We start from the raw sequence: 26,060 nt of genomic DNA, 5'->3' as shown, positions 1-26,060 counted from the left end.
ACAAGGTCAAGGTCAAATATTATTCAATAGTACACCTCAGTATATTATAATTATTGTTCTTTGTTTAAAGTTTGAAGTCAAAGTATATTTAGGAGTTGAACAATGAAGTTGAATGACTGAAGGATGGACTGACAAAACGGGGCAATACTATAATGCCCCAGCCATTTTATGGCGGTGCATAAAAATAATGAAGAAGCTCGACTAGCCTAGTACTTTTATTGAAAATTAACTAAATGTCAAGCCCTGTATATATATATGTGTGTGTGTTTGTGAAACACACACACACACATTATGGAATGCACTAAATCAAAACCATTCTAATCTGTTGAAAAGTAATTTTCCTCTAAATATCATACATGTCAAATATATTACGTTTACACAAGTGGCCTTAATCTTTTAAATTATCTTGAAAATTTTACCATGAAAGGATTTTTAATGGCAAAATGGAGACATTTCTGTACTGATGAATCTTTGATTACTATGATGAGTCACGGATATGAGAGGAATGCACCACCTGCATTTTGTCATGTACTGTCCATGTATTTTTCACAACTTGTTTCGTGTGGTATAATGAGTCTATAGTGTGTAGAATGGATTCTTTGAGAATAACTGTAGTGTGTGTTTGATGAATTCCATGTAAGTTTTACTTCATTGCAAAAACCACACAACACCTGAGCTACTGGCTACATTTTATTCCTAACATGATCAAAGGAAAGAACTAATGCTGCCCATGGTTCCGACACATAAACAGACTGGATATTCTTAACAATTGAATGAACATCATCATGCTTTGTTACTTTACATTACAATCACCATCATAAATAAAAACATATCAAAAATCATTAAAATTAATAAACATTCACCTTTTCAACACTTAGTGCACAGAGCAACAACCTGTAAGGTGTAAATCTTAAACATTTCTGGAGTTGTGTGTTTACATATTAAAATGTAGATAAGAGTTTACAAATATTATATTCCATTAAATACTCATATGAAGACCTGCACATACACATTAATGCAATCTTTTACCACATAACCAACAGATTACGTATACACACATTGGTCCAAAGGACACAATAACAAGGTTATGTTGAATCTAACATGACCACATATTCCTGCATGTCTGCCACCATTACAGACCTCTCAGCTAAACATCTGGTCAATTCTGATCTTGTACATGTACTTTCAGCACCCAGTAAACAATATTCAGCACCCAGGTAACAATATTCAGCACCGAGTTAACAATACTCTCTGACATCAGGTCAGTCAAACTCTTGTGATCATATACTGGTACTCTGTTTACTAGAACTCTAATACAAGCTTTGTATTGAGGGTGCCCCATTATTTCTGCTTCTTCTTGAGAGTCTTTAGGCTACTTGGAGTACTAATGGACTTCATTGAGGTGTTCAGTGATGTCTTGAGAGTGTGTTGAGGTGTCTTTGGGAGCCCAGATTGCTGAAAAGAGTCAAAATAAAACCCATTAGCCACTCCTAAAATAACTCAATTTCTAAATACCAGTTAGAGGCCAATGGGTAACATATCTCACTTTAGCTACAATTTTGTATTGAAACACAAGATACTAAATAGCTTTAATAGTATCATTTTAACACTAAAAACATTCATATCATTGCCATAGGAAACAACAAAAGACAAATTTGAAACAGGAAATTTACCTCAGGTAATCAAAAATTCAAAAAAAATTCTGTTTCCTGTGTATTTCTATGTTTTTCTATGTCTAGGTTGATTTCTGTATCATATGAAGTACCGCAAAGAACTCATAAGATCCTACATTAAACAGTATACCGAGACCGAGTTGTTAGCAGTATCAAACAATATAACACTACCTTCTGACTTCCTGTTTTTCCGTCGTCACTCTCCGAGGAGCTGTCACTTGATGACAAATCGCTGGAGGAGGAGGAGGGGGGTGGGGGTCTCTTGGCAGACTTCTTAGGACTGCTGCTCTGAGTCTGAAATCAAAATGAGAGAATAGAAATTAGGATTTTAAAAAGAGAAGTCAATCTATCAGTTCTTTCTTTAGTCATTACATTTACTGTTAAAATTTTAAACACATTAAGTGTTTACTTTTATGACAATGCAACTGTCGAACCAAAAGCTACTACAAAGATCACTGTCTTCAGGGAAATATTGGCCTCCATTTCATTTTCACACCTTTCACCATCATTGTCCTAATTTATCTTTCTTTGAAAACAACTGTGCCTGGGCATATTTAAAATAGGGCGAAACTGTTTGTAGGTGTAGCAGGGCAAGATTTACACTGAACGAAAAAAAACCCTAAAACCTTTGACCCTTCAAAAAGTTCACACAGATAAGAACATGTTTGTTTTCCTATAGAATTGAAGTTTCAATCATTTTTAATTATTTGCATATGTAAACAATGGTACATTCAAACTATTTTTTTCTAATGTGTAAATGATAATAACATACCTATGGGAAGAAACAGCTGCATAAATCACAAAGACATTTATATTTCTCCACAGAACTTTATTACCAAATTCAGTCAAAATTGGCCATGTACTTTCAGGAAATCTGAAATGATTTCCCTTTTACATGTATCCTGATATTGACTGATCAGCTTTTTTGTAAGAGATACCTTTCTCTACTGACACACACTGATGAACAAAACTGTATAAAACCAGTACCACCTACCAGCGGGAGAACATCAGACATATCAGAACTACTGTCATCGTTCGACTTCTTTTTCCCTTCAGAATTAACCAGTTTCTTGGGAGATTTTGTGGGTGTCTGTGGAAAATAAAACAAAAGAGACTGAACAAAACATTGATGAAGAGGACAATAAAATTACAACCATGATGATTCCACCATCTTCTCTACAAAGATTCAAAAGCATTTCATAAGTATACAATCTCAGTGTAACTCCATATAAGTACATCCGCCGAGAAACACATCAATCATGATGATGCTCAACTTTTCACATAACAAGAGATGTTTGTGAAATACTTATGCCCCCCTCCTCCCTTGGAAACATCCACGAAGAAAATGGACAGAAACTGCAAATAATTGGAATTTTTGTAAGTTCAAGGGGCATAATTGTATCGAAAATTGCTCGATTGTAACCAAAATCGAAATTGACCTAGACATTATTATGATAAATCTGTATACCAAATTTCATTTCAATATGTGCAACCTCTGCAATGATGAAAACTGAAAATCAGTGGAACTTTTCAAAGTCCAAGGGGCATAACTCTATTTAAAATTGCTTGGTCGTACCCTAAAATCAAAACGACTTAGTAATTAGTTATTATTTAGATAGATCAGTATACTACCATAAATCATATTTCAATATGTGCAACTTCTGTGAAGAAAATGATTGGAAACTGCAAACAATTGGAATTTTTTTAAGTCCAAGGGGCATAACTTTGTAAAATATTGCACATTTGACCAAAAATCAAACTTGACCTAGATATTATCATGATAAATTTGTATACCAAATTTCATTTCAATATGTACAACCTCTGCAAAGAAAATGAATGGAAACTATTGGTGGACTGACCGACAGACTGACAGCAAAGCAGTATGCCCTCTCTTCTTCGGAGAGGGGCATAAAAATAGAAAGTGGTGAGCAGATATTTTTGTACCTATCAATTTTGCATGAATCACAGCCAAATAAATGCCACAGAAGAGCCAGTCTAAAATTTTCAAAATGACGATGGTGATGGATTTTTTTTATTATAACAACAGGGGATAAGTTGTTAAAAAGATATATGAAACATCTCATTCACAATGCAGACAGTTGCTGACCTCACCACACAGATTATACTGACCTTTAAACTTGATGTCGTTTTTTTTGTTAGAGACAACAGAGGTTGGGTTTTTTTCTGTGTCTTGTTTGCCTCATCTTCAGACGAACTAGTCCCACTTGAGGAGGTTTCAGGCTTTTTTACTATTGTAGCCTTCCTTGGGGAAGACATTCCCGCCATCTTTTAAACAAAGATTCCAAAGCGTTCATATTTACACTGTATAACTCTTCATTTCATATAAGTGCACAAGGTGACAATTCATACCACAGTCAATTAACTATAAATCATACACTTTTTGGTCATATAACTTGTTGATTTGTCTGTATCATGATTTTTTTTAATCTTCATTGGCAGTAAAATGTTTTTTCTTAAAGCTGACATGAATTCATATGCATTATTTCCCTTTTATCTCAGACTACCGCCATTTTAGTTGTCGATTTCTATTGTTCTGCTCATCGCTACACACCCCACATATAAGCTGAGAGCACTATTCATGCTTCACCGCATTCAGGTATTTCATACACCCGTACACGTTACTTTGGATGAAAAGACTTGTAGAGACGCGTTTCAAACAAAAATAATATGACAACCACTGCACTGGCAAGGAATATCCAATGAACGACAAAAAAAACAAGACAGACTAATATCCAGGCACATATACTTTAAAATCCTTGATAATTGTAGACCATTCTCCTGTTTATGTTATAACATTGCACCTGCGCAACCAAATATGGTGGCAGATCAAGCAATGTCAATGATCGCATGGATTTTAGAAACGGAGCGTTTTTGTAGAAACCGATGGAAACGAGTCAATGTTACGTTGTTACTTTCTTGGATTTACTATCATTTAGCTTCTGGGTTGGATGTAGTGCCGTCAGGGTTTTCAAAAAGATGCAGACTTTCTGCACTCTGTATGAACAACTTGCATGTTCGATGTGCATGTGAAGTAAGGCAGCACTATCTGTGCAAAATAATACAGATACTAGTACCTTGGAAATTCTTTCAAAAAATAAATTAATTAAAAGTTTGTATTTTATTGATTGTTGTTTCCTTTGTTCTTTCTTACAAGCATTTTACTACAATGTGTAGTTTGTGCATTTAGAAGTCTGTGCAACCTGAATGACTCGATCGGAAAGCAACCGACGGTAACTTTCTCGACCAGTTTTTGTTTTGAACATATTTTATTGAATAAACAAAAGGATCAGAAACAAGTTCTAACAACTTACAAGTTCCTCTCCTTGACCTCGACCAGTATATATACTCAAGTGACAGTAGAGGAGTGTTCGAAACTAATATTGCGACAAAATGCTTTTATGAATTCATGTCAGCTTTAAAAAGCTTAAAACCAGGCCCATTAAATGTTTTAAACAACTGAAACTGGAAAAAAATTTCTGCAAAGAATCATCCATCAGGTTTTCCTTAGTATCATTTTAATCATCATCAATCATTATACTAATTTCAACTGACCTTTTTTAATATACACATATTAAATGACCATTTCGATTAGATAATTAAACAAATTTATTACACCTAGGCAAACTTACAACATCTCATTCACAACACAGACAGTTACTCACGTCTTCATTACTTACAAATATACATGTCGATTCTACTGACCTTGTCGTTCAACATCACTTTTTTTGTAGGGGAAGACCGAGCTTGGTGTTTTTTCTGTGTCTTGTTTGCCTCGTCCTCAGATGAGCTACTCCCACTAGAGGATTCAGGCTTTTTATTTACTGGAGCTTTCTTTAATGATGGCCCTGTCTGCCTTCCTGTGGTTTTTGGCTCTTCGTCTGAGGAGCTGTCACTGTCGGAACTAGAACTTTCTTTCTTAACATTTTTCACCTTTGCCACATTTTTTCTGCTTGATACTGGTTTCTTTGGAGAGATGTTCAAGTTTGTACCTGTTTTTATATTACTAGAAGAACTGCTACTGTCACTATCTGAAGATTTGTCCCTCACTTTCCCTTTTACTGGGGACTGTACTACGGGTTTCCCTGACCTCTCATCCTCAGACGAGGAGTCACTGTCTGTCTCAGCTTTCTTCCCCAGCACCAAAACCGGAGGCTTCCTTTTAGATACCTTTTCTTCCTCAGCATCAGAAGAAGAGTCAGAACTTTCACTAGTAGTGGAGTCCTTTTTACTAGAGCTCTGTTGACAGAGATAAAATCACAGTGTTCATCACAAAAAATAACATGCATCCATCAGTATGAAAGTGATAACAAAGCATTTTTGAATGAAAACCTTTAGATCGAACAAATTTTTTAATTTATCTAAAAATATAAAAGACTGACCTTGATCTGTGAAGGTGGTGTTCCTAAAGAGGTCAACTTCTTCTAGAAAAGACCAAAGTTTTCAATATCATGAGTGTATCAGAGAGTTAACCAAGTCATTAACATCATAAGGTTTACAATGTTTTTTACTATGTTATTATAAAGTTCAAATATTTCATCATTATCATACAGTGTTATCAAAATCTTCAACATCATTGAGTTAATAGTGTTATTAACATTCGAGAGTTTACAACTTCATTAACGTAAGGAAGGTAACAATGTCATAATCAAGGAAAATTACCTTAGCCAAAGGTGACTCAAAATTCTTGCTGAAATGTAAAAATGGAAACATTTACTTAAGGGTGTTGTTTACTCAGGGTTTGAGTTCTCAAATTCGAATTGTTATAAAGTTCAATGTCATGATTAAAATTTGCTCTAAACACAAAAAGTATCAGTGAAATGAATTATTATTGACATAACATTCGATATTTCTACTATATTATGGAATTATACCAAAACAAAAATAGACTTTTAGCCAAACAGAGGAAATTCGGACTAAATTTTGCAGATTTTGTTTTCCGCTAAAATATTTTTTTAAGTACTCTAATATTAAAAGTTAAGATTTTATATTTTAATCTATATAATTTTACATATTTTCTGTTAGTTTTACCTCATTTATTCATTAAAATAATCGTATGGCCCGAATTTAAAAAATATTGAAATATGCTTAAAAACGATAAAAGACACCATATCTCAAAATTTTGATCATTGACCTCATATAAATTATATGCCAACAGAATAAGATCAATATAAGTAGTTTAATACTATAAATGTTTTTGTATTATCATCATTCAATTTTTTGTAAAATTGGATCAAAAATGGGTAGGAATTTGAAAAGTGATAGAGGAAATTCGGACTGGAATATTTATAAAAATTTTGAACGAAAAACTTAATGCTTTGTATGTATTTAATGTCACTGCCATTCATAAATTGTATTTCATTTTCAAAAGTGTTGAGCAATTTGTATTATTTCACTATTAAGAAAATCTCAATCATAGTGTAAAATTTTAAGTGATTTTCCTTTAATTTTCCAAAAATATACAATGGCCATTAACTCAAAAAGTAGGTCATTGACCTACTTTTTTGAAAATGAAAATTAACACTACAATTAAAGGTCTATAACACACAATAGTTGGTTTTTCATTATCATCAGTGGAATTTTTTTTCGTTCTGAGTAAACGTCATCCTTAAAGTACCAGTATATTGGATTGATTTTGATGAAGATAAAATTGTCATAGTACAACAGCTAGATACAGACCCTGAAACGTGCTACTACACCTCTAAAACGAACCGAACCGTTCCGTGCAAGAAACGAACCGTACCGTTCACAAAACGAACCGTACCGTTCACAAAGCGTACCGTACCGTTCACAAAACGAAACGTACCGTTCACAAAGCGAACCGTACCGTTCACAAAACGAACCGTACCGTGCAAAAAGCGTGCAAGATAATTTATGCAAGACCCGCCTCCAGACGGACAAAAAAGCGTACCGTACCGTGCAACAAGCGTGCAACTTCCATATATGGCTTATTGACCTAATGTCTTTCGATGAATACGGACGGAGATTATCGCTGACCAGATAAGTTCAATATTTTACTAGATTTTTTCATACGGAAATAGATAACACATACTTAGATTTAAAACTGTTATTCTTATGAAAGCAGTTACAAAAATATTATAATTTAATTTCCTTTTTTAAGACCGTAATCAATTCTTTGGTTTTCGACAAAACTTGCATCGCCGATTTCTGAAACATTGTTAACTATTAATGTTCAAACAATACGTGGTTATATTTTTTTGTGATCTGAAATCATAAATGGATACCTTTTAATTTACTTGTTCTTAGATAAATTCAAATTAGTTTACCAAATACATTTATTCATCAATTGATATATTATCAACATTCAAATCAATTTTAGTCATGTGTTTTTTTTTCTAAACAAACGTGATGTTGTAACTGACGATCCGATTAAAATGTTGGGAGCTTGCCTTAACGTCTTATTTTCTGTTATCGGAAAAAACCCTTTTGATAAACACCTTTTAATTTGTTAATTAATTTACAACTAAACTAAACCAATTAAAAATGAGAACAGGAAACGTTTCAGATCATGTTTTTAAATACATATGGATGTGCTGTAGTAAATGACAACCACATATTACCGGTGACTAGAATGATTTGTAGTTTAGCTATTTATGTAGCAATAAATAAACAAAAAAACACTCATATACTGAATTATAGATAATTAAAATATATGTACAAAAGCTTATTTAATTAAATGCAAGCATTGAACGAAAAAAAAGTACACGCATTCCATAGAATAACTTTCAACTTTATTTCCCGCATAGCTGGTAATGGCGTCGTGATTTCTCATGAACAAAAATCACTCGTGCGATACATGTGTACAGAAGCTGATCAGAAACACAACAGCGTCTTTCATCTTGGGTTCTTTACACAACAGGTGCTATTGTCTCATTTTTACAACTAACTCTGTATATTTGGACGCGTAAACAGGTGTGCATGAGATGCCGGTATTCACACCTTTCAACGGACACCTGTTAGGTAACTCATCACAATATGTCGTGTGTATAGTCTGAATATATCTTATTTCTGCTTTGTTAGTTTCATGGCTTTTATTAATCTCTAAAAAACAAAAGAACTGTCTGTAGATATGTACACAAACAACTACACCTAAGACTATCGGCGCGTGGATCCGAGGAACAATTCAGCGACCCTATATGTACATGCGAGATTTTCACAAATATTAACTTGCGATAAAAATGTCATTTACCGGGTACATTAATTAACCAAAAAAATGATAAATTACATTGTAAATAGTTGAGTAAGATAATAACATTTTAAAAGTATATGTAAGCACAAACACAGCTCTTTTTAAATTTATTTTCAATCTAATATGTGTGTTGTGAAAAAGCGTCGAAATTTTAACCGTCGAGCTCAATCTGAATACAACGTCTACTGTACAAACTTTTAGTCATTGTGTTGAAATCGTTGTGAAAACCATGAGTCTATAATAAATGAATTCAATTCATACAAATAAAAATCTAATAATTCAAAACTGTTTGCACACAATTACATACATTCTCAGAGAGAGAGAGAGAGAGAGAGAGAGAGAGACAGAGACAGAGACAGAGAGAGAGAGAGAGACAGAGAGAGACAGGGGGTGGAGAGAGAACGAGAACTAGTGTGTTGATTATAATACTTGAATTAAAGTTTTATTACTGAACTATATTATTTTCTTTAAGGATTCTATAGTCGGTCATTTGAGCTGGATTTTATCTCAGGACTCCACGTGCTTCGCCTGTCAATCAGTTTAAGTATAACAGTACAGATCAGGCCATGCGCCGCGTGCTACTTGGCTCCTCCTATATGGCTAGAAGAAAATCATTGTATGAAGACGTTTTGTTTTATGTTTTCTTAAATTCCTATTTAAAAGAGTGTTCCTATTTGAAATTATTCAAGAATAATTTCCTTCCGACTTCGTGATTATATAACTCATGTACTGGCGATCAGAGTCTTTTTCCCTCGCTGTCGTATTATTTTTGTTACTAGATAAATTCTTAATATATTTATTACTTTAAACATTAGTTGATTACCGGGTATTTTTTCGTGTCCTGTTTACAACAAGTATGTTTGTAAAAAGGTAAATAAAATGTAAACAGGTCAGCATTTGTAAAACGTCAGCTAAATCGCATGCATACACTTAAGAAGAGCGCACACTTGTTCAACAAAATGATAAATATCGCCATTAAAAGCTATTGACTTGTGTATATCCAGTTGTGTACATATCGTAAGAAATATGTTACATTTACATGTATAGTTTAACGAAAAAAACAACAAATACATGTAGTCATATTATGACTATACACGCGATCTTAGTTCAGATAAGAGAAGCGATGACGGGTTACATGTACACAATGTAGGTATGATCTGTGTATACGAACAAGTGCAGAAAATCATAGAATCAATATTTAAATAAATAAAAATTCGTGTCAAAAAGCTAAATAACAGTTGATTTCAAGATTTCTTATCTGAAATTCATTGTTTATCTTATCATTAACTGCGTGTACTTTTACATCGTATATTCACTTGGACAATTTGATCCGCAATAGTACTCATTACTACGCAATAAAGAATTATCATACTGTACGAACTATGAAAAAGAAAGATGCTTGTAAAAAGAACAACTAGCCGCGAATCAAAACTAAAGAAACATCGGAATAAATTTGGGGCAATTTTTCATAGCAATTTTAAATGGATTAGAAATATTTAATGTCTTCAATTCAAAATAAAAACTTAAGATGCTTCGTAAAATTATCGACAGCTCGCTGAATTAACAAAAATATATCGGATTAAAGTCACAGTTCTTTTAATCTATCGTAATAATTACATTCATCTAAAATTAAATACTAATGATAATAGACTAATCAAAATTAAAATTACCTCCGCTTCCGGCGGTTGTCACCGAGTACACGTTTCACGCAACGAATTAAAAACGGGGGGAAGGATGGAAGTTCTGATTTTAAATAGATTGAAATACATTTGTAATATATCACATATATATAAAGAAAACATCTTGTCATAATTATTTCTTTGCTGAAGTAGATCGGGCAAAAACTATACAAAATTTTATCGAGAAAAATCAAAGCGTTCAGGCCACGCCTACCTCATTAATAAAGCGCGCAAACCGTTCACAAAGCGTGCAGCTATTTTTAGCAAAGCGTACCGTGCAAGAAGCGAACCGTTCCGTTCACAAAGCGTACCGTACCGTTCACAAAGCGAACCGTACCGTTCACAAAACGAACCGTACCGTTCACAAAGCGAACCGTACCGTTCAAAAAGCGTATCGAACCGAACCGTGCAACTGGTGTAGTAGCACGTTTCATGGTCTGTAATTACACTTGATATCACATAAAATAATTTTTGAAAATCATCACTCTTGAAAATCTGAGCCAACTCTTATCACATACAAAAGTAGCATTAATAGTGATTTCAACAGAAACCCAGCAAAGAGTGCACAAAACAGCAAGTGAACATCACATAAGGCAGGGCTTTATGCATTGTAATCTAGGATGCAAAGACAACAGGAGTCATAGTTGAACCTTTACAAGCTTGGTCTTGGGTTTATATCCCCCCCCCTCCTTTTCCCATGACCGATTGGATGGAAAACATAATTCATCATTCTCCCTATAACAAGTGATATATGCTCTTTTCATTAATGTAAATGTAGGATTTCTATGTATCTTTTAACTTTTATGCCTTCCAGGTCCTACATAAATAAAAATTCATCTTAAAGAAACACAATATTTTAGTGTCCTTACTAGAACTCTGTAATCTTCTTCTGTTCCTGTAGCGATATTTCAGCTTTACGGCAATACGATTTCTGTACAAAAAAAGGAAAATAATTCTGAAATCATACTTAAAAGCAACAAATATTTGCTAAGACTGTACGCCAGTGTGGAGCATCACAATGTAATATCTATTTGAAAGTTAAAAAGCAGCACTTTATTCATCAACAACAAGTTATTGTTAGATTTGTCATTATTTCATTTTTATGCATTTACTTCCATCAAAAATGAAAAGGGGATTCCGCTATTGAGGAATGAGGGGTCCCCATAATATTAAGGCAGCAAGCTCACTAACTTGAGTTTCATAGTCCAAGCTCCTGAAAGCTTCCGAGAGTCTCTTGAGGACTTCCTCTTCCTCGAGGTCGGGGTTTTCTTTGATGGCGATTTTTTTCTCCTCCTTCAGATACTGCAGCTCAGCTTTCTTAAAGTCCCTCTGGCTGAGGCCCTTTGCCTTCTTCTCCTTCTTAACTCTGGCTTTCGGTTTCTAGTAAAAGCCCAATCACTTAAGTACTTTTTATATTTTCTTGAATATGTTAATATATTAAAGCTGACATGAACTCATAAAAGCATTTGGTCGCCATATTAGTTTCGATCGCTCCTCTACTACCACTGGGGTATATATATCGGTTGAGAAAGTTACGGTCGGTTGCTTTCCGATCGAGGCATTCAGGTTGCACGGACTTCTAAATGCATGAACTACACATTGTAGTAAAATGTTTGTAGTAAAGAATAAAGAAAACAATAATCAGTGAAATACAAAATATGTTTATTCTGTGAAAGGATTTTCCAGATATCTTTATTATGTTGCACATACAGTGCTGCCTCACTACGCATTCACATCGAACACGTGTGCCGTTCATACAGAGTGAATAACGTCTGCGTCTTTTTGAAAACCCCGGTGGCACTACATCGAACACAGTAGATAAATGATAGTAAATCCAAGAAAATGACAATGTAACATCGTTTCAATCCGTTTCACCGTTTCTAAAATCTATGCGATCATTGACATTGCTCGATCTGCCACAGTGTGTTGTTTGCGCATGTGCGATGTTATAACATACACAGGAAAACGGTCAACAATTATCGAGGAATTTTATAAGTATCTGCGTCTGGATTTCAGTCTGTCTTGTTTCATCGTGTATTGGATATATCTTGCCAGTGCAGTGGTTGTCATTTTATTTTTCTTCAAAACGCGTTTCTACACGTCTTTTCGTCCAAGGCAACGTGTTCGGGTGCATGAAATACCTGAATGCGGTGAAGCATGAATAGTGCTCTCAGCTTATATAGGGGGTGTGTAGCGATGAGCAGAACAATAGAAATCGACAACTAATATGGCGGTTGTCGGAGATAAAAGGGAAATAATGCGTATTTATGAATTCATGTCAGCTTTAATGAAAACTAGAGGTACTGTGAGCAAGCTCACAATTGATACCCCCCCGCTAAGAAAAAATCATAACTCATGTATTTTTTCTATTATAGAAAATATTGGATGAATCTATTTCATCGTCCATTTTCTATAAATAACAACTGCTCTATTTTTTAAAACTATTAATGCTTATATGAGTACACAAACCAATTTCTATTCTTTAAATTCCATTTTAGTTCAAGTTAACTGTTCATGCATGAGGACATTTGCATCCTTATGTTAACAAACATGACTCGAATCAAACAAATTCCACATGTAAAGCAGCCACTTAATATAAACATTTTGAATTATTGGTATACTGGGCCCGATTTTTTTTTTAACAATGACCTTGAACTTCCTCAATTGACCTTTGGTCAAGGTCATGACACACTCTCAGGTTATAAGCATTCTAGATGTGAATTAAGAACTTCCAATATTTGTCCATCAGAAAGATATGGACTGGACACGAGTTTTACACTTTTCTGCAAGGGACCTTGGCCTTGCCCAAATGACCTTTTGTCAAGGTCATGACAAACCCGTAGGTCATAAGCAATCTTTGTGTGAACTGAGAACTTCCAATGTTTCTCCATAAGAAAGATATGGACCAGACAAGAATTTTGCACTTTTTTCTACCATTGACCTTGACCTTGACCAAATGACCTTGGGTCAAGGTCATGACACACCCTTAGGTCATAAGGAATTTTGTATGAAGTAAGAACTTCCAATGTTTCTCCATTAAAAAGATATTGACCGGACACGTATTTTGCACTTTTTCTGTCAGTGACCTTGACCTTGCCCGAATGACCTTGGGTTAAGGTCATGACACACCCTTAGGTTATAAGCAATCTTTGTGTGAAATAAAAACTTCCAGTGTTTCTCTATAAGAAAGATATGGACCGGACACGAATTTTGCACTTTTTCTGTTGGTGACATTGACCTTGCCCGAATGACCTTGGTTCAAGGTCATGACACACCCTTAGGTCATAAGCAATCTTTGTGTGAAGTAAAAACTTCTAATGTTTCTCCATAAGAAAGATATGGACCGGACACGAATTTTGCACTTTTTCTGCCAGTGACCTTGACCTTGCCTGAATGACCTTGGTTCAAAGTCATGACACACCCTTAGGTCATAAGCAATTTTGTATGAAGTAAGAACTTCCAATGTTTCTCCATTAAAAAGATATGGACCGGACACGAATTTTGCACTTTTTCTGTCAGTGACCTTGACCTTGCCCGAATGACCGTGGGTTAAGGTCATGACACACCCTTATGTTATAAGCAATCTTTGTGTGAAATAAAAACTTCCAGTGTTTCTCTATAAGAAAGATATGGACCGGACACGAATTTTGCACTTTTTCTGTTGGTGACCTTGACCTTGCCCGAATGACTTTGGTTCAAGGTCATGACAAACCCATATGTCATAAGCAATCTTTGTGTGAAGTAAAAACTTCTAATGTTTCTCCATAAGAAAGATATGGACCGGACACGAATTTTGCACTTTTTCTGCCAGTGACCTTGACCGAATGACCTTGGTTCAAGGTCATGACACACCCTTAGGTCATAAGCAATCTTTGTGTGAAGTAAGAACTTCTAATGTTTCTCCATAAGAAAGATATGGACCGGACACGAATCGAACAGACAGACGGACGGACGGACAGACGGACGGACGGACAAGGTGATTCCTATATACCCCCCCAAACTTCGTTTGCGGGGGGTATAATTAACAGAATAACGTCTAACTTGCACAACACGTGCATTGACTAAGACTGTAAGTACAGTTAATAAAGTGTAAGACAGTATTCAAGAAAAAACACTGAGAAATCCTGTGAGTTACCTGTCATTTCAGAAACATTTTATTCAATTGTTTAGAAATAAGCAATTAGGGGCTTAATCCCAGTTGAATTATTCCATTCATAACAAAAGTTGGCAATATGTGGAAAGGTACATTTACTACTCACATGGTAAGTATTTTTTGTTGAATATTTACTACTGTACTTGTATGCTATATCAAATTTAAAGAAAGTTGTATTCTATTAAAGCATCTCCTTTCAACACTCGTAAATTTGCTATACAAATAGATCCTGGAACTTTAAAAAACTGGAATAACAATAATTATTTTCCAATTACACTATATGATCATGCTATTATCTGTACAACTAATGTACAACAACAAACAACAAAGGTTCACTTCCTCACCTCCGTCAGCTTTCTGGATTTAAAGAACCTCATTTGTTCTTCATCTGTGAGAGATTTGACGTATTTTTCTAATTCCCTCTTGGCCTCTTCATTGATCTAACCATAGAATAAGATACTATGAGACCACATAATTCAACTGTTTGGTGAATAGATAAATTGATGAACTACAAGAGAAAAGCATTAATGAGGTGTTATTGCTTGTATGACGCATACCAAGAAAGTAAAGTGACTTTTTTTAAAGAGTGTTACCTTTGCTGTTTAATTTGATTGAGATTTTAATAGGCCTGGATTACTTTACAACTCTTACTTGGTATGACTTTTCCTGAACAAGTATTACCTTCATAGCCCTGACTTGGTAGGGCTTTTTCTGAACTATTACATGAATTACCTTTACAGCCCCGACTTGGTAGGGCTTTCTCTGAACTATTATTACTTTCAGAGCCCTGACTTCGTCGGGCTTTTCCTGAACAAATATTACCTTCATAGCCCTGACTTAGTAGGGCTTATTCTGAACTATTACATGTATTACCTTTACTGCCCTGACTTGGTAGGGCTTTTTTTGAGCCTCGGTCATGGTTTTCCAGGAGGCAGCAATCTCCGTAAAGGTGACATTAGGATCTTCTGCGAAGCGCTCCTTTGTGTACTCTTGGTAGCTGTTTGATCTTAAATAAAAAATTAATCTTTTTACTCTGCCATCTTATGTTCTTGCATTTTAAAGGTTATTTCATAAAATTGAGAATTTAGCAAATCTTGTATCAAGGACACACGTGAAGTTCCTCAGTTTTAGATAATTTTCTTTGATAGATGATCTCTTCATTTGAAATTAAACCTGTTAATGCCCAAAAACTCAAGGTGCATCAACAGGCTATTTTTTTTTGAGTTTGAATATTTTGAATTTTTATTTTAATTACATACAAAATGCAATTGAATGCTTATTAATAATGAAACCATATATCCAAATAGAAAAATATTTTATAAAATGAAATGTTGTTTTTCAATTACGTAAAGGAAATCTTCACAAAGCGGATACTTGAAAAAATAGAAAATAATGGAAGATAGGTCGCGTCTGACCTTAAAAGTATTATAGAGGAGAACATAAAAGCCATTTATCCCAAATATAATACACTGTTTTTTTCTAGAATACTTTCTTTGTGAGAAAGGGACATAGTATACACCTCAATGGAATTTCATATTTAAAATGGGGGAATTCCTACATTCAATTCAAGATCCGCTCCTAAACTCTCATTGGCTGTCCCAAAACAAAACCAATCAAGGTAATACATAACCCACATTAGCGGGTTATGTAATGCGGGTTATGTGTATTTTTTCTCCAATGTCGCCACCTTCACATCCCGCAAGAATCACCAAAGAAAGCATTTATTGTTTAGTAAAATCAACTATGTGTAGTAAACTTACTGGGTAGACTTTGGTGCATCAGCAAACTACAAAAAATATGAGAAAATAGTTATCTACAAAGATTAAAATAACAAAAGTCTAATGGGCACAGCACACAACTGAACAAGGCAAACATTTCAATACCAACATTCTATATTTGCAGATATTTTTCATTGAATAATTTCCATCAAATTTGACCTTTTTTGGTCCTTACAAGTCAGGGTTTGAAAACAAAATTATAAGCAAAGGATTTTTTTTCATGAATTTCCAAAATCTGAGCCTTTTTTGATACGTTATAAACAGGGAGAGAAGAGAGATGACTAATAGAAAGAAAATTTACTTTTAAAGAAAACTTACCTCTTTCTGTGATTTGGACTTGCTGGGTTGCTTCTTAAAATAAAAAGAAAAACAAAATTATGTTACTCATATTACTTATCATTTCTACATGTACATAATATTTTGGTTAAAATTTAGACATTTTTTGGAGGCACTAAAAGAACAACAGTTTTGAAATATCTTGAGATAACTTGACAATTTTTTCAGTGGCCATTTATCAAAATGTATCAAACAAGATATCTGTGAGCCAATGCTCACTAGTGATACCCCCGCTCTGATGTGAATATGCAAAATAAGCAAAGTCGACATTTAACAGAAAGCTGGCATCCGATTGGTACAAAAATATATCCCACGATATGGCATGCCTTAACAAACACGGTGTAAAAATTTCAAGCATCTGTGATAAATAGTTGCTGAGAAATCTGTGACAGAAATTTGTTTGAAAATTTTGGCTAAAAATAAACAAAGTACTCATTTAACAGGAATTTGACGTCGATTGATACAAAAATATATCCCACAATATGGCGTGCCAAAACAAATAGTGTGTTAAAATTTCAAGCATCTGCGACAAATAGTTGCTGAGAAATCTGCGACGGAAATTTGTTTGAAATTTTTGGCTAAAAATAAACAAAGTACTCATTTTACAGGAAGTTGACGTCCGATTGGTACAAAAATATATCCCACGATATGGCATGCCTATACAAATATTGTGTAAAAATTTCAAGCATCTGCGATAAATAGTTGCTGAGAAATCATTGACGAAAATTTGTTTGAAAATTTTGGTTAAAAAATAAGCAAAGTCGTCATTTAATAGGAAGTTGACGTCCGATTGGTACAAAAATACATCCCACGATATGGCATGCCTTAACAAACACTGTGTAAAAATTTCAAGCATCTGAGATAAATAGTTGATGAGATAAATGCGACAGAAATTTTTGTTACGGACGGACAGACAGACAGACAGACAGACAGACAGACAGACAGACAGACAGACAGACAGACAGACGGACGGACGGACAGACAGTCACACAAGGGTAAAACAGTATACCCCCTCTCCTCCGGAGCGGGGGTATAACAAATTAATGGTAGGAGTAGGTGTCAAATCACTATTGATAGTTCAGGAGTAATACACAAGTTTTCTTTGAAAATTGGGGGGGGGGGGGGGGGGGGGGGGGTTGGCCTCATTTTTCCTCAGAGGTGAGGAGAATTCAAGCTTATATTAATCCTGTTGATTTATCCTAAAAATAAAGGCAACTAAACACAATCTTAATCTAATAAAAAATCCCTAGATGTACAACCCTGCTAGTTTGCTGTAGGTACATGTAGAATTCACAGTTACTAAATGCATATCACTAGCACAAACCTAAAACACTGGTATACTATATATTCTGTATATAGTGCACAGTGGCTTTATCCCCCAACACCATGGTAGACTAATCTGGCTTTGTTAAGTCTGGTTCAAGTTGGTTAGTCGGATGGATGGTCTTAAAAAATAACAACTGATACCTGTAGTTCTTACCTGCCCTATTCTTTTTGTCTGCTCCAAATACTTTTCTTTCATTTCTTCACTAAGGCTTTGAAGGAATTCTTCTTGCTTCTTAATTGTTTCTTTATTAGCCTATTTTCACCAAATGAATATTTATAATTTTGGGAAATTTGACAAGAGGCTTATTGCTCTAACTACAGTTATCAAATACATAACCAGTACACAACATGCAAATTTAAAATGTACATTTATGTTCTAAATCATTATAAAGTTCATGGGTTTCTTTTGTGGTTTGAGAAAAGTTGTTCTGATAAAATTGTTTCAGTAAACTAATTTCTGTAAATATGCAAGTCTACACATTATGCACTTTCAAGCTACATGGTTTAGTAAATTTTTTGCAGAAATTAAAAGGAGTTGTGCTGAATAGAAGATTTAAAGACTGATGGATATTATACTAAATGAAGTATCCATCTACAAATTGTAGGTAGAGTATCAAAACAATGAAGACAAAGAATCAGTTCAAGGTCACTGTACACTACCTACCCAATATACAATCCTTCATACTCAAACACAACATCAGACTTGATTTGATCTGGACCACTAAAGATCTTACCTTGTCTGCCTTCTCCTGATACCGGCCTCTCTCCGAGTCAGATAGAGCCTTCCATTCTGCACCAATATCTTTAAATGATCGTGGAGGAGTCTCTGCAAGCCTTTCCTTGGTGAAGCATTGATATCCACTGATTCTGTTAACAAAAGGCAAAGACAGATCTAGATTCATGAATTATAATGTACCTAGATAAATAACAAATAAATAAAAGACAGGCAAAGTTCTATTTTTGACTGTAATTATCGCTTGCAACTACAGTTCTATTTCTGACAGTAATTATCACTTGCAACTACAGTTCTATTTCTGACAGTAATTATCGCTTGCAACTACAGTTCTATTTCTGACAGTAATTATCGCTTGCAATTACAGTTCTATTTCTGACTGTTATTATCGCTTGCAACTACAGTTCTATTTCTGACAGTAATTATCGCTTGCAATTACAGTTCTATTTCTGACTGTAATTATCGCTTGCAACTACAGTTCTATTTCTGACAGTAATTATCGCTTGCAACTACAGTTCTATTTCTGACAGTAATTATCGCTTGCAATTACAGTTCTATTTCTTACTGTTATTATCGCTTGCAACTACAGTAGAGAGCAAAAAGGATGCCTCAATGGTGATTCCAACAATCTATAGAAGCTAAAAAATCCTCCTCCTGCCATTAAAGCACATAAGGCTGGTGCTTATCCCCAGTTTCTATGGTGCTAAGTGGATGAGAGTCATTGACTTCCCCTGGATGGGACACCAGTCCATCAGATTAACTCCCATTGTAAGCCGGTAGTCAATTTCAGCTGGGTGGACTAAGACAACATAGATAAAGAACCACTGTCTAACGGCACAATACACAGTATCATGTGACCTTTTGGTTACTGGCCTAACACCTATGAACACTGAGCCATGTGCTTACATGGAAGCTGAAGCCAAGTAAATACTAGTGGTCAAAAGACACAACAAACAAAAGAAAATAAACTAGTGTCTTAGATAATCAACAGTGCCATAAGCAACATTCACAACTGACTGCACAGAAAAGAGAATTCATAGACTTGTTTATCAAACACAAATTAATGATTAATTTAATGGAGAGATAAAAATTTACAACAAAATTTAAATGCAGTATCAAAGCCAATACTTCTGTAATCGACTGGATTCATGGATTTAAAACAAAGCATACAGAAAAAACATCACTTGGAGGCAGCAACTTTGATAATCGTTGTCCCATGCTTTTTATTAAAATTTTTCAATCTGGATTCAAACAGGTAGATATTTAAAAAGTTTATATAAATTTTGGCCGCTTTACGCTAAGTTTCCATTAGTCTGTTCCATCTGTGACAATATTTTTGGGTCAACCATTATATTTGGTAGCAAGGGACAGTTTCGCATAAAGTATTTTAGTAAAAATGAGTGCAACTGTATTTCAAGGCCCGCATGTACTTTGAAAATTAGTGAATTAATTACAGGCTATAATTATATGGTAGAAGGAAGTCATTCCTGTATTTTGATGTAAAGCATGTAGGTTCCAGTGTTATAATAGGGTGCTTGGGAGTCAGATGCGAAACAGCGGCTGTTGACAAGTGTGCTCACTTTTCATTAAAAAAGAAAGTAGGGCAGACGGTAAGTGAAATAGTGTGAAAATGACTTGGGTGGGAGGTGGGGCGGTACAGTGACAGGAAGGAGACATGTCACTCTCTGTACAAATCAGTGTTACTGAAAGTTTGCTTGACAAAGAAAAACTTGAGATAAATGTTGATGATGACAGGAGAAGATGACTTACATTTTAACTGTTGGAGCACCGGGAATCTGAAATGAAACAAGACAATAAATTGAACATCATTGGAATCAAGGTATCAGATTATCAGATAAATCTCACATCACTAGAATGTAAGCATCACTTAGTGTGGGTCGCGGGTTTACCCCATAAAAATTCTCATGATAAAAAATACCCTGAAAATCTGTCAAATCATTCTTTAGGATTAACAGTTCATATTATATAAAATTGATCACGCATCCCCCACTTTTGATAAAATTTTGGCTGTGACTCACAGTGTGAGTGTTATACATGCGACTTTACAGTACATTGGTTCTTATGTACAGTCTGAATTTTACATTGACTGAAAAATTACGCTCTTATTCTTGCTGATTATCTTCTTAATTAAAGGGACTTAGACACGATTTGAGCTCAATATTTTCAAAATTTGTTTTTTCAATTTTTATGTCTAAAATTGTTAAAATAGATGTTTTCAATGCTTTTGACAAAATTTGAAAGTCAAATATCGAGTTACAAGCGAGTTACAGAGGTTAGAGTTCTTAGTTTTGTAAACAAAGCTTGAGTCCTGTTAATGTTTACATATTTGTTGTATTGGTATAAGGTTAAATCTAATGATGCTGTTTGTTATGAAATTATTTATGAACCCATTGAATCAGTTTATCTTGTTTCCACAACTTATTTTCATAAAGGAATGGCAATTTCTCAATTTCTTTACTTAACAGTATTTGTGAACAAATATAAGACTCGAGCTTTGTTTACATAACAACGACTTCTATCTCTGTATCTCGCTTGTAACATGACTTCTAACATTCAAATTTTGATGAATTATTCAAAATACAAAGGTAAACGATTTTATATATAAAAACAAGAGATGTTTGTGAAACACTTGTGCCCCCTTGGAAACATCCACAAAGAAAATGAACATAAACTGCAAATATTTGGAATTTTTCTAAGTCCAAGGGCTGTTTAGATGCAGCTCAAATGCACACACATAACAGAAACTTACCTTAGAAACAAGCAACTGAAAAAAAATAAAGACAGGTATATAATAAATGTATTCTCTTCAGGAATCAATTTGATAATTATAAATAAAAAACAATTAAACCAGAACTATCAGTTAGGGACTAGTTTCCCCCTTGAGGTCTCTTGGATGATTGCCATATTGAAGATGCTGTGAAATTGACCTTGGTCAGTGACCTTAGATTAATAGGGCAAGACATAACTTCAGCCCACGCACACCTTTTGAGGAGACTTAAAGCCGTATATATAGAGAAGTGACTTCTAGTTCCTTCAAGGACACACAGCTAAAATTAATCCCAATTCACAAATTTCATGGTGAATACCCATATGCACGAACAGTATGTTTGCTCTATTTTTTTAGGTAATGAACATGATGATGGTTTCAAGTTAGTCAATCCAATTTTGAAGCCTCAAGGTCAAAAGGTAACTTAAAATGTCCTTGACTTTGTATGCTCTGACCTTCATAATCTTTTTGGAGTGCATCATGTCTTTCATGATCATCAGAACATGATGAATTGTTAAATGTGTCTTCACCTTTAAAAAACAAAACCATCAAGCATAAGTCTTCATAACATCAAATTACAATTAGGATTTGCAATCTTCAGAGAAAATGCATATAGGTAAATAAGACTGTGCATGCATTCTAATAGAAAATGCCACTTTTAACAGAATTTAGTATAAACATTCTTAAAACTTTCTACATATTGATATTTTGCTAAACTGAAATTGTAAACATAGTTATCTGATGGTATTTTGTTTATAAGCTTCTTATTTCTTTTACGATGGACAGTTTCCTGGTTTATTTACCCATCAGAAAACTTCTGTTGCAGTAAACTGTATTGCTTGAAATTCCATCAAGGGTTCGACACTAACTTTTTTATGCATTAGTTCAGCCAGACTAGTGCCTGATTACTTTAATTAGTCCGCAGGCAATTTGATTTGCCCGCCCAAAATAAATTGAAATTACCGTATTTTGCTTAATAAAGTACACACTTTTTAATAGAATTTGAAAGAAAGGGGTGGTTTAAAATTCAGTTAAAAATAATAAACAATTTATGACAATGATTTAACCACAATTTATTTAAATGATGCAGCTCCCAGAAGGTTCATTTCACCTTTTTTTTTTTAAACACTTAAGTGTCCCTATCGAAACAGTTGTTGTGAACACATACGCTTGTCACCTATTTTCTTGGACATCCCCGTAGGGCAAAGAAATAATCAAGTCATCCTTAACATTCTGCATACCTCTGTTGTTTTTGTTTGGAAACTCTCACTGCAATCTAATCATCGCATTGTATCATATCAATTTGCATTATGCTAAAATCTAAAATTAAAGTCAGAATTTTAATTAAGATGTTGACAATCACACGTTGATAATTTACACAACTTTTAAGCAAAACCTTTTATTAGTCCAACTGGACTGACTAGACAGAAATTTTGTTTCTGAATTAGAATTTATCAGTCTGTGACTAATGGATTAAGGTTAGTATCGAACCCTGCCATCTACAGTGAATGAACTGACCACTTGGCAGATTTTATTCCAGATTTTGTGGCATGACTCGGGTGAGTGGTTCCCCACCCTAAGCGATGACCAGACCTCGGAAGGGACCTTGTTACAGACGAAATCTGCATGTTCTTCCATGTTCTCTAAGCTCTCAAGAAGGGCTTCAATGTCATCCTCAAACCAGCCTAAAACACATCCAAAAACCCAAAGTAAACAAGGAGATAGCAGACTGTAAATTTGGATACTGTGGAATCATTAGAATTCATGGTGGCTTAATTTTTGTGGTATTTGTGGGTAGCCCTTTCATACGAATTTACCGGTATATCCTCGACGAAAACAAAATTTAAAGAGTTAGTTTTCTTACTAAAACTCAAAGCTGATGCATCCACAAAATTATGTCCCCCAGGAATTTAAATGATTCCACAGTATGGCGTAATACACAGCCTATAAGAATGGAAATTTAGCTCAGACAGCAAACTGTAAAAATAAGGTGTTCCAAACTAAAGCAAAACACACTTAAAACAAGGATATGCAAGTTTGTGAAACCGAATCTTATTGCTTGAGAAATGAATGAAATTCATTACATGTTGAGGCAGCATCCTCCTCTTGGGAACTCCCTGTATTCTTGTCTTCTTCATGCGAGTTTTCTTGTGAGCTTTCTGGAAGAAAAAATGCATGAAATTTTAAAACTCATAGCTTTAAATTTATATAATGTCATCACCTATATATCCCCCATGAATCACCAGAGAAAGCATTTTAATGTTTAAATGAAAAAAAACAAAACATCATAAAGTCTTTCACTATTACATTTTGTTATACTTTCATGTTAAATACTGAAATATGATTGGTTAAGACGCAGTTCATAATCCGTTCTATTACCCTCAGCCTTAGCAGCGCACTTAGCAAAAGGTAAGATTACAAATTGTTACATGCGCGAAAATTTTGCGCATACGGTTCGCTGTAGAATTCACGTTATTCCTATATAAAAGCAGTAAAATTTTCTTAAAAATTAAGACACTCAGTATAACAAAATAAATAGTGCCTGCTTGGGAGGATAACAGTGGAAATTGACACCCTGAGAAAACCATTGTCAACCTCCACTTCGCGTCGGTTGACAATGGTTTTCTCAGGGTGTCAATTTCCACTGTTATCCTCCCAAGCAGGCACTATTTATATAGTATTAAACTACTTCTATACAAAATTGATAATGTTATGTTGAAAACTAATCAAGTTATATTTTTGTGTCACAACAAAAATTGACAGCCATACAGACAGTGGCAAAACAGACAAAGTGATTCTTTTAATCTTATAAGGCTTTATTTTCATGCAGGGCCATAATAAAAGCTCTCAAAATTTAAGAGATAAAGGAACAAAAAGCCATATAAAATCATTAAGTGGTCAGCGAGCAACTCACCAGATTCCTTCTTCTGCTTCTTTACTTTTTCTATGAACAAAAAAATTATATTGTTTGTATAAAAAAAAAATATCAACAAACTTATACATGTATTTAAAATAATATATTTGTTGCCCTAAAAAACATTGAAATACCGCCCCCCCCCCCCCCCCACCCCCCAAAAAAAAGAAAAGAAAAGATCTACAGAAACCAACTAGAATTTCATTAACTTAATACAAAACATGATATACAAGTATATAAATTTTATCTGTCTTCCAAACATTTTAATTAAGTAGGAAGAATATTATTCACAACTGGTCTAGTTATATACTGCATACAAACTTTTATTCATGTGTGACAATTTTTTGCAATGTTCGTAAGAGCCTCAATGTTGAAAATATTTCTCGCTGCAAACTAGTCATCGAGTGTATCTGGTAACCTTTATTTCAGATAATCTACATCTTGATCGCGAAAGTAAGTTGCCGCTAATCAGTTAATTTTAAGTTAATCCTGGAAATTTGTACAGTCATGTCCCACCTTTTTCAGCCTTTTTCTTTTTCTTCTTTTTCTCTAAAATTAAAGTGATGTAGTGTTAAAATTTCATTTAACTTTAGCTTGTTATTTTGAGAACTTCAAAATAAAATGGCAGACACTTTCTTTCAAATATAGAAATACCTGGGCTGGTAAAAGAACTTTCCACGTTATCACCCTTCTCTGCAAATTATCAGGAGAAAAATATAACAAACATTGTCTTTCTGCATTTAAAAATAACAATCTTTCTTAGAATTTACATAAGCATAAGCAATAAATATTAGGGATGGGACGATCCACCGATGCATCACGGTATTTATTTTGACGATATTTGGATCGATACATTTACCATTAATACAACGATACCTAAGCGAACATTTTTGTATTTTCCAAAAATATCCGAGCTTCATATATCAGCTATTTTTAGTCTGCGCGCCTAATATGAAAGTACAAAGATAGCGGAAAACCTCGTAGAGTTGTCAAAACTGTTAGGAAGCTAAATCTGGAGTGTGGACAACTTTTGGATTACTTGTTTATGAAAAAGTAGTGTATATGAGACTTAAGTAATTTGTAAATTGTGCAACGCTCATTTTAAATACATCAAAATAACTTTGGACATGCGGTAATACATCGACAGATTGAATAAATTTTTAACCCTTATTCATGTTTTCAATTAGTTGCAATATATCCTGATATGTATCGTATCGCATCTCATGTATCGTGATATGTACCGAATCGGCTAAGTACAGAATCTTCCCAGCCCTAATAAATATCCTGTCCCCACATCCCTATGTACTTCAGTTTCATGTCAAAATCACTTGAAAAAAGAAAACAGGTTATCATGAAAAGTTGTGATGTTTTGAAAAACAAAAGATGTTTGTGAAACACTTAATTTATGCCCCCCTCCCTTGGAAACATCCACGAGAAATGAACTGAAAGTGC

At 34.3% G+C, this 26,060-nt stretch overlaps 1 protein-coding gene across 2 annotated transcripts in view; it reads right to left on the bottom strand.

The window, feature by feature from the left end:
* Positions 1-677: 677 nt before the first annotated feature.
* The window catches only part of LOC128192844 (nucleolar protein dao-5-like), a 29,885-nt gene continuing 4,502 nt past the window's right edge, over positions 678-26,060 (bottom strand). Inside the window, exons 4-26 of one of the 2 annotated variants that reach the window (XM_052865837.1) lie at positions 25,263-25,301; positions 25,125-25,157; positions 24,609-24,638; positions 23,779-23,853; positions 23,213-23,379; positions 22,150-22,224; positions 21,677-21,691; positions 20,677-20,702; positions 18,908-19,040; positions 18,328-18,426; positions 16,830-16,862; positions 16,494-16,519; positions 15,607-15,739; positions 15,078-15,173; positions 11,772-11,960; positions 11,450-11,511; positions 6,354-6,381; positions 6,074-6,115; positions 5,397-5,930; positions 3,804-3,959; positions 2,668-2,763; positions 1,845-1,967; positions 678-1,455 (exon numbers count right to left, since the gene is read on the bottom strand). In XM_052865837.1, coding sequence (XP_052721797.1) covers positions 1,342-1,455; positions 1,845-1,967; positions 2,668-2,763; positions 3,804-3,959; positions 5,397-5,930; positions 6,074-6,115; positions 6,354-6,381; positions 11,450-11,511; positions 11,772-11,960; positions 15,078-15,173; positions 15,607-15,739; positions 16,494-16,519; positions 16,830-16,862; positions 18,328-18,426; positions 18,908-19,040; positions 20,677-20,702; positions 21,677-21,691; positions 22,150-22,224; positions 23,213-23,379; positions 23,779-23,853; positions 24,609-24,638; positions 25,125-25,157; positions 25,263-25,301 — 2,324 coding nt within the window. In that variant the 3' untranslated portion in view covers positions 678-1,341. The remainder of the gene's footprint in view (positions 1,456-1,844; positions 1,968-2,667; positions 2,764-3,803; positions 3,960-5,396; positions 5,931-6,073; positions 6,116-6,353; positions 6,382-11,449; positions 11,512-11,771; positions 11,961-15,077; positions 15,174-15,606; positions 15,740-16,493; positions 16,520-16,829; positions 16,863-18,327; positions 18,427-18,907; positions 19,041-20,676; positions 20,703-21,676; positions 21,692-22,149; positions 22,225-23,212; positions 23,380-23,778; positions 23,854-24,608; positions 24,639-25,124; positions 25,158-25,262; positions 25,302-26,060) is intronic. The other variant, XM_052865838.1, reaches the window with a different exon arrangement.

The sequence above is a fragment of the Crassostrea angulata genome, chromosome 7 (genome assembly GCF_025612915.1).
Source record: "Crassostrea angulata isolate pt1a10 chromosome 7, ASM2561291v2, whole genome shotgun sequence".
Taxonomy (NCBI): domain Eukaryota; kingdom Metazoa; phylum Mollusca; class Bivalvia; order Ostreida; family Ostreidae; genus Magallana; species Magallana angulata.
Note: the sequence above shows the minus strand (reverse complement) of the source record. Positions and strands in the feature narration are given on the sequence as shown.